This window comes from Nestor notabilis, unplaced genomic scaffold (genome assembly GCF_000696875.1).
Source record: "Nestor notabilis isolate BGI_N333 unplaced genomic scaffold, ASM69687v1 scaffold26110, whole genome shotgun sequence".
Classification (NCBI taxonomy): Eukaryota; Metazoa; Chordata; class Aves; order Psittaciformes; family Psittacidae; genus Nestor; species Nestor notabilis.
Genome location: NW_009911920.1, coordinates 30,338 through 39,959, shown reverse-complemented (window position 1 = coordinate 39,959; position 9,622 = coordinate 30,338). Strand labels below are relative to the sequence as shown.

Here is a 9,622-nt window from a genome sequence, read left to right as displayed (position 1 = left end):
TTATTTTTATAGCTTGTGTCCTAAATATGTGCTAGGTCAGTTTTCTTCTCTCTAGTTTTGGGCTGTCTTAGTGTAAGTTAAAGCACACTCATCTTTCCCATACACGTTATGAGTGTTTCTTCCTTTTACTGATATTTTTCAGATCTTCACATGAAACCAGAGCCCTGGGCTGCAGCTGCTGTAACCTGACAATTTGATTTGAAATGGAGAGCATCACGCAGTTGTTCAGTGATCTGTGTGAAGCACACTTGTCAGGTTTACCATGGAAGGTCCACCTGGGCAGGCAGAAGATCAGCAAGAGAAGGGCTAAGCAAAATTTGAAAAGGGTTGCTTATAATGCCCTGTTCATGAACCTTTTTCAAGAGGAGGCTCGTAAGCTGCAATCAAACGTTTCCAGGCTGCCAGTGAAAAACAAAATCTTGATGCTGTCTTTCAACTTTAGAGTTGGTGGCCTGGGTGCTCAGGCAGATAGATTGGAGAATCTTGTGGAGGAGCTGGAAACAGCTGAATGCTTACCATTTACTGAAGTTAACTCTGTCTTGGATCTCCTAGTACAGCTTGCTGGAACAGGGCCTCCCCAGCTTGTACCACAAAAAAAGGACTATTTTCTGAACAACAAATACGTTGGGAGAAACGTGGAGTATCAGGGTTATGATTATTATGATGTAAGTGTCTTTGAAGCCGATATACAATCTCTAATAACAAACGAAGAATGTCAGTTCAACGACACAATTCAGAAGACGCTTCAGATCATGGAGGCTGCCCCTGGCACCGGGCTCCCGGCCATAGGGCTCTTCTCACGGGACTGTCCGGCTGGGGACAAGTTTGAGAAAGAAACACGGGTCTCGCTCTTCGGTGCTCTTGTCCATAGCCGCACATACGACATGGACATCAAGCTGGATTTACCGCCAGTGCCTGACAATGCAGATTTGTCTGGACTTGCAATTAAAGTATGGTATCATTTGTTTTGGACTTAACAGTGTATGCATGCTTTCACTATGCCACTTTGAAACTATAGTTCAAACTATAGGTAGTCATTTAATTTGTAATAGAAGAATACAGTGTTGGAATTGAAGATGAAGCAGGGATCCTTCTCTGTTCTCCTAATCTTCATTTTGTTCCCTGTGCTTAACATATGGATAGCTCTTGCAGTTCCCTTAACTCAGGATCTTAATTGAAACTTAAAGGCAGAGAGATTAAAAAGGAAACTCCCTGTGCCATTCAGTGTGCACATATGGATGCAAGTTGTAACTTAGGAGAGGCAGAACCTTTCTGAATAAGTGCTGCACCTTTCGGAATAAGTGCTGCACTCTTTCCATCAGACTGGAAAATTTGTGATTTCTTGAAGAACGTGCTGCTTTTTATGTGGGTGCAGTTGTCTTTTACTGAGGTTGAATACTGTTCTGCACATACGACTCCTGTTGAGTGGGAGCTGAGGATATGGTAATACACTGTTTGGACACCTGCAGGTTTTCTGCATATGAATAAGCATAAGGGAACAAACTACGTTAGTCATAGTTAACAAAATGTTTGCAAATTTGAAGAATTAGGGCCTGGATCACTTGCTCAAATGAAATACCTAGCAGTATGATTTTGTTAGTGTAACGTATTGAATATGCAGACCTCAGATTCTCAACTTGTAGAACTATATGCTTATCAAAGAAGTAAGTTTAAAGTTTAACACCCACAAACTTAGTATATGATTTTGGTGGTGATTGTTGCTTTATGTATGGGCATTAATACCAATAGATACTTACAAATGGAAAGTGCTTACAGGGAAAAACTCAAAATAGATGTAAAGGGAGGGTGGACAGCACAGGCTTTGTTATGTGGAGTCCCTTGATCATGAATGATAGCAGGAAATCTTCTTTATTAGGATATGTTTCTTCAGTAAAATGTTTCAATGTATAATATTTGAACTCTCTCTGACAGGTTCCCCAAAGTATAGACCAGTCAGAAGATGAGGGATTCCAGTCAGCATCCAATCTGACTCCAGATTCTCAGTCAGAGCCGAGCATGACTCCAGACATAGACTTGTGGGATGCAGTGCTTACATATGGACCCAGCAAACGAAGATGTTGGGAAAGAATTGGATAGTATGTGTCTGCTCTTACTGCAAACTTGCTGTGCGTCATATGCGAATGTATGGAGTTGCATTTCATCTTAGTTCCAAATGACCTCAGTATAAATGGTGAAATATTCATGTTTAATTCATAACATTCAATATATTCCATTAATGACTGAGAAAGGAATAACACTCGTGCAGTTTCAACAAAGTAGGTCTTGAATTGCAGCTGTTTCATAGGACGAGATAAAATTATCTTTGTCAAAACCACTGAAGGGATTATGCAAACTCTTGCTGTTTGTTTGTGTGAAATGCAACCTTTTTCTAACTGATCTGACTTCTTTCACATTATACAATTTATGTCAGTCTAAAATGCTCCCATATTTTCAGTTTCAAAAGAAAAAGTGGTAATTGTAAAGCACTAGGAAAATTAAACCGTATTTCCCAGGACTGTACAGTATTGTATTGATTTTCCCTGTCTGTAACCAAACCAGGAATTATTACTATGGATTTCTTGATGGTATAGTTAGAGTTGTACTTCTTTTTGCTGTTGAGTAGAAGGTGAATCCCTGAGAGGACACTCTGTATAGCCCTCTTAAAGCTTCCTGGCTTCCCTAAAATAGAAATAAAAAGAAAAAGGAAAGTATGGCAGGGATCTTCCTTACATTCCTGATAGACAGTAGATGGTAGTGTGACTGATTCTTGGAGAAGCTTTGCTCTGTATGTTTTCTGTGATTTTAAGTAATAACCTAGTGCTGTGTCTGTTGCAGTGTTCTACACTGGGTTTTCAGCTCTGAGCCTGAGAAGCTCAGAAGTTCTCTGATGTGATTTTTCACAGCCACTGTAGCACACTCTAGCTTCCTAACACGACAGGTTTTTTTGCTATCATTTAGACTGTAAGGATCTTAGAGTCAAACATAGACCATATGCCTGACAGCTTTTGTGTAATACATGCCACTAGAATTCAGAATTTTGGGAGTAATTGGAAGGAGGCATTGTTCTGGAGGGGATAGTAATCCACACTGGGAAGAGCTCAAACAAGTTAATACAAGTCATTAAAGCATTTTGAGCATATTGCTCTTGAACATATTTGAAAATTAATATTGCATGGACTCTGAAAATGTGGTATATATTGACTTCATTTTCTTAATGTGAAAACTGCATCAGGGAAGACCACAGGAGAGGTTGGTAGTTCTCTGTCATGATTTCTGTCTCTGAACTGATGTTCACATTACCTACCTATTTCTTCACTGTACCGAGTCTGGGCTACAGTTTCATTGGTGGAATACATATTCCCTTGAAAATGTCTATATTACTAGTAGCTTTTTCGGTGGTCACTACTGGCTCTGTAAAATTCTGAAATGCCTTTTTTGATTTAGGAGGTATATTTCCTTCTTTTCATATAATCACCTTGTGATGTTGTGTTTACTCTGACACAGCCCACCTGGGAAAAAAGAGGAACCCTATCTTACTGAAGCTGGGCGAGAAGCTTTTGACAAATTTTACAAACTTCGAGAAGGGGAGTTACAACTGTTTAGTAACACTGTGCTTCAGCTTCCACAGCTTGTACTAATGAAAGAACCTGAACTGGTTAAGGATGTCTTAAATGTCCTCATTGGTGTGGTATCTACTACATTTTCACTCAATCAGGTAGGGAAGATTTTTAACTGCGCTTCTTAGTCAAATCTTTGTTCTTTTGTTCTTTATAGAGGTCTCCTCTTTAACACGTTTCTTTCTTTTGGGATCTTGTAGTTGTGGATACAGTTAAAAAGTTGAATGTGGTCTAATGGCAATAAGGCAGTATTTATATATTGCAATAGTGATGTTATTGCAATACGTTAAAAGAGTATTTGTAGTCATGTAAGCAAAAATAGGTTTATGAATCTTGAAAATAGATGTGTAAATAGTTTTGTAGATTGAATTTTCTTTAAGGAATTAGATAATGAGTCTTATTCTCTATATTTGCAAATACCATTCATACTTCTGAAATCTTGCAACAGTTTAATGGTTATTGCTCTGTCCTAGCTGTATAGTCTTAGTCACCAGAGTATCTAAACTGAAAATTTGTTGGTTTTGTGCGTGAATGGTTGCTATTTTAAGTCAGAATAAAGCTATGAAATACTTGAATCTGCTTTTTTCCCCTTCCCTATATCTTTTCAGGCTGCTCAGACATTTGTGATAAAGGAGGGGGTATATGTATCTGGAACTTCACCAGAGACAATGCACAACCTGCTCTCAGAAGTTGCAGAGTACGGAACCTATTACACACGACTAAGTCGTTTTTCTCTTCAGCCAGTTTTAGACTCTTCGTACAGCAAAGGACTTGTGTTTCAGGTAAAGCAATTGTATTAAATCATCTCGATTTAATGGGCCAGTTATCTTAGGTAGAGAATGTAACTTCCATTTTGTGTAAAGCTGGAATTTCTGCACTCTGCAAAACTGTAATGCATGTCAAGTGTAATGCTCATCCCAGGTTGGCAGTGTAGGGTGCTTCTGTGTTTAAACCACAGCTCTGTGTGCTTAGGGCTTGCTTGCACTGAAGCACATGGTAAGAGGTCTTCATTACCTCAAGTGTGATTCATGTAGTCATGTTGTTCTCTTGAGGACTAAAGGAATATAATTATGTTGTTGAAAACATCACACAGTTATATAGTTGTATAAAATTAAAGTACAATAACCTTCTTAATACAGTATGTATATGTATATGTATAATATATATTTAAAAATAAAAACTGAAATAGAGAAATGTTATATTTAATAGCTTTAATTATTTTTTCTCAGTTCAGAATTAAGTGCAAGTTTTCCCTGTTGGTCATCTGTATATTATACTGAACTGTATGTACACTGTGTAATATCTTTCTAATGCGTAGAATTAAGTTAGGATTGGTTATGAAAATGTATTCCTTCTGAAGGTCTGATTTACAGCAATGTTAATAAACGTGGAATAGGAAGGTCTCTCTCCTTGTTGTGTTAGCAAAAGTTCTAGATGAGTTTTTTTCTGAATCTATTTTAGACATGAAAGTAAGGAAACTGGTTTCCCTATGTGCATATTACAGCTGTTAGAGAACAAGGAGCTGCTCAAAGGGCAATTCAAAGAAGCTGAACCAAGATGCTTTGTTATACTCTGCATGGGTAAAGACTGTGTGTACTGGATGTATAAAGAGTATAGAGGAGTCATCTGGTTAATTTGAATATCTGAAGTTGCATGGACTCTTACTTCCCTCTTACTTCAGTCCCTCTTACCTGCATATGCAAATTATTTTAGTAAAACATTTGCTTTCATGCTGATGTGATTGATGTGAGGCACGGACAGCCTATTAACAGCTTTAAATTTTTATCTTCTGTTGGTACTAGGCATTCACAAGTGGGCTGAGAAAGTATCTTCAGTATTACCGAGCCTGTGTTTTGTCAACTCCTCCTACTTTAAGTCTTCTAACAATCAGCTTTCTCTTCAGAAAATTAGGTCGTCAGTTGAGGTAAGAGAATAATATTGAATATTTAAGCTTTTCATAGCAGAAAAGATGCAATCTGTTTCTTCATATTCATTATACCAGACAATATTACACAGGCATTCTTACATAGTTTTTCAGTATTTTTTATCTATTTTAACAGAAAGATTTCTGTCTATCCAGAAGATTCTAGGGAAAACATGTAAGGTGTTCATATTCAGTTACTTTGTTCTCACTGTTACCCTTCAGTTGATGCAGTAGATTCAGCTTCAGTTCATCACTCAGGTCTCGGAGACTTCTGGTTGAAACTGTTGCATGTGTTTTAATACTGTTTTTTAGGTATTTAGCTGAACTTTGTGGCATAGGAACAACAGCGCTGGGGATCAGTGGTGGAGCTGGTGCTTCATTTCCTACGGTGATAATTCATTTGATGTTTTTATGTTTGGTTTGGGTTACAATGTTATTATTCTCCAAAATTAGGTAAGACTTTACGTACAATATTTAATGATCTCTTTGCTATGAAAGATACGGCTTTGGACCTCCAGTTAGAATGCCATGATCCTTTCTCCAGATATTTTAAAATTGGTAATTTTGTCCTGTTTTCAGTTCCTAAAGTAAACAAAGGACCCAAAATAAGCCTTAGGGTGCATTTAATTACAAGGAGATGTTTGTAGGAAGTCAAATTGATCCAAGTCTAAACTTGGATTTGGGTTTAAACTTAAACAGGGGAACTTTAGATTAGCTATAAGGAAGAAGTTCTTCACAGTGAGGGTGGTGAGGCACTGGAATAGGTTGCCCAAGGAAGTTGTGAATGCTCCAACCCTGGAGGAGTTTAAGGCCAGGCTGGACAGAGCCTTGAGCGACATAGTTTAGTGTGTGGTGTCCCTGCTCATGGCAGGGGGGTTGGAACTAGATGATCTTAAGGTCCTTTCCAACCCTAACTATTCTATGATTCTATGATTCTATATGTGTTTTCCTTGGGTGACTATAAAGTGAGTTTGAACTAACTAGCTCAGATAAAGTGATCTTAGTTGCAGAAAGCTAGAGGAAGTGAATTGAATCCTGCCTTCTGTGTCTAGTGGTAAGCTATGCATTTATGAATCTTTCATTATTATAGTTATAGTGAAGTTTGTGACCTAATATTAGAATATTTTTCCATTTTCTTAGGGTGTTAAATTGCTTTCATATCTGTACAAAGAGGCTCTCAACAACTGCAGCAATGAGCATTATCCAGTTCTTCTGTCTTTGTTGAAGACAAGCTGTGAACCATACACAAGGTGCGTCCATACTGTTCTCTGCATAATTGTGTTTAAGAGCAGTTCTGAATTACTAATCTGGTGAGTAATTTAATAATGGCTTTTCACATTGTCAGAGAAAATATAAGATGTGGCTGTATCTGCAGATACATACTAAAATTAATGATTTTTGCTGAATCCTTCTTTCCCTCTCTTTTGCAGCTCAGTAACAACATAAGGGTCTTAGGTGTGACTAGATTAGTAAATAAATACATGTAAATAAGACTTCTTTCTTGCTGCTGGTCCTGGAAATTCATACTGAAATATAAGACTTGGATACACATCTATTTTTTTTCTGTTCTCATACTTGTAGTAAAATCCTGAAAATGGCAACTAACAAGTTTCTTTTGATCTTGCACAAACTGGAAGAGTTCATGTTTATTTCCACTGTCTTAATTCTTGTGGGCTTTTAGTAAGCAAAAATAATAATAAAAAAAATTAGTAGATCTGTTGTTCATTAAGTAGATGCAACTAACAATAGGAAGTGGAGTGCCTTGGATTGCAGCAGTTTTGTTTACAGTGGTACTTAATAGACGTAATGATACTATAAGAGAAAACCAAAATTTGTCAAAATGCTCTAAATGTAAGATTCCTTCCAAGGACATCCTTCTTGTTTTTTCTTCCTTCTACATAAAATGTTCTCTGGAGAAATTTAATTTCAGATTTACTAGAAGACTCACTGAAATACCTTCACAGCTCCTGCCCTGCAATTTATAGAAGGTAGCCAGATTTCTGAACTAGCAAGGGCAGGAACCTAAAAAAATGTGACAGTATGCTCACTAGTATGTGCTACTTACACTATTGACTCCTAAACTTGTTGCAGATCTCTATCGAAGCATCAGTCATGTTCAATTAGGGCTGCTGCGGAAGGAGGTCTCATCCACAGAAATTGTTATCCCACTCATTTATTAACCTGAAAGAAATTAAATAATAGTTTTTGCTCAAATAAATCATAGATATGTCAGATTTAACACTTTATTAACTTCTTACTTACAACCTTAAAATTGAACAGTGGTTCCTGTGCTAAATGCTTCCTGCCTGTTACACTGACCCAATGTCTAGGAACTGTGATAGTACTGCAGCTAGTAAGGAAAGAAAATACTATCTCTAAGGTGTTCTGAGCTTTGTTATCTACAGCTTCAGATAATTGTATTTTTTATTTCTTCAAAAGTTTGATTTCACACAGAGGAAGTAGGAAAAATCATGAATAAATATTCCAAAGCAATAGATCTCATTACTGCCTGTATATTAAAAATGGGTCTAGGTTAGGGGGAGAAGTGCTTAGTATTGCATTTTTGTTTTATAGAATCATAGAGTGGTTCGGGTTGGAAAGGACCTTAAGATCATCTAGTTCCACCCCCCTGCCATGAGCAGGGACACCTCACACTAGACCATGTCACCCAAGGCTCTGTCCAACCTGGCCTTGAACACCGCCAGGGTTGGAGCATTCACAACTTCCTCGGGCAACCTATTCCAGTGCCTCACCACCCTCACTGGAAAGAACTTCTTCCTTTTATGTTTTCAGCTTCTCCCTGCTAGTTACCACTCTTCAAAATAAATCTTTCCTGCTTATCTCACCCTATGCTTTCAATGTGCTACAAAGATTTATTGAAATTTTTGATACATACTTAGTAAACTAATGTACAGAAATGAAAAGATGGCTTTAATTAAGGCAGTGTTCTTGCATCTTAACTAATTATCACTGAAATGTTCTAAATAAAGATGGTTTATGAAAAATGCAGTGACATAATCCTACGTGTATCTTTAAATGTCACTGTGAGAGCTCTTAATTGCTGGGTTTTATCCTGCCTATAGCTTGTTTGTTTTGATGTTTTAGAGAATATTCGTACTGTTTGGTTATAATAAAGTTCAGAAGGTGAGAGGATTGATTCTTAATACTGTACGATTGTATTTTTTTAGATTTATCTATGATTGGGTATACAGTGGTGTATTCAGAGATGTTTATGGAGAATTTATGATCCAGGTGAATGAGGATTATCTTTGTTTCAGAGGTACAGTATGTATATCGAGCATTTCTAATTTATATAATTTGTGTTGTTAATGAAATAATTAAAAATACATACTTTCATCTTTTTGTTTGATATATAGATAAACATTACTGGACTCATGGTTATGTTTTGATATCAAAAGAAGTAGAAGATTGTGTCCCTGTATTTCTTAAACATATTGCTAATGATGTATACATATGTGGGAAAACCATAAACTTGCTGAAGTTGTGCTGCCCTAGGGTAAGTTTTGATTTGGTTCCTTCCTATTCCATTAGGAAAATCATGTCTCTTTAGAGCAAGATTCTAGGATTTTAGCAAGTTTGTCTCTTTGTTGAAAACTGCTATTGCCTAAGTAGGATGTTGATTCATGAAAGTCAATTACTTGCTTGCAGATGCTTGTGGGCTGATTATCCACTCTTACTTGCTAACACCTCGCTGCAGAAATACACATTTCTAACAGCATCAAATTTATTGTATCCATAGCACATGCTATGCTTCTTACTTTCCTTTGTGTTGAAAGCAGAAATGGTTTAGGGTTCCAAGCAAGTGCCTTCCATTTTTCACCCAACTCATAGTTCTGTTTTGTTTTTTTTTTTTGTTTAAAGATGCCTGACTTAACAGATCTTAGCTCAGTTCTCCATAGCTCTTGAGTTTCAGATCTATCACTACATATCCAAAAACTGCTTAAATGGTTTATTCGTATTTTGCAGAACGAGTCTTGTTCTTGATAAGAAAAACATGTTAAACTACTTTGTGTCTTCCCTCTTTTCTATACATGTCTAACAAAGAAACAACCACAGAGGT

The 9,622-nt window shown here is 37.0% G+C and overlaps 1 protein-coding gene across 1 annotated transcript in view; it reads left to right on the top strand.

Annotated features, from left to right (window-relative positions):
* The first annotated feature begins 203 nt into the window (after nucleotides 1–203).
* Nucleotides 204–9,622, top strand: part of TUBGCP6 (tubulin, gamma complex associated protein 6) — a 22,470-nt gene continuing 13,051 nt past the window's right edge. Inside the window, exons 1-9 of the mRNA XM_010017028.1 lie at nucleotides 204–950; nucleotides 1,933–2,096; nucleotides 3,505–3,715; nucleotides 4,226–4,399; nucleotides 5,420–5,541; nucleotides 5,854–5,929; nucleotides 6,682–6,791; nucleotides 8,730–8,821; nucleotides 8,919–9,058. Coding sequence (XP_010015330.1) covers nucleotides 204–950; nucleotides 1,933–2,096; nucleotides 3,505–3,715; nucleotides 4,226–4,399; nucleotides 5,420–5,541; nucleotides 5,854–5,929; nucleotides 6,682–6,791; nucleotides 8,730–8,821; nucleotides 8,919–9,058 — 1,836 coding nt within the window. The remainder of the gene's footprint in view (nucleotides 951–1,932; nucleotides 2,097–3,504; nucleotides 3,716–4,225; nucleotides 4,400–5,419; nucleotides 5,542–5,853; nucleotides 5,930–6,681; nucleotides 6,792–8,729; nucleotides 8,822–8,918; nucleotides 9,059–9,622) is intronic.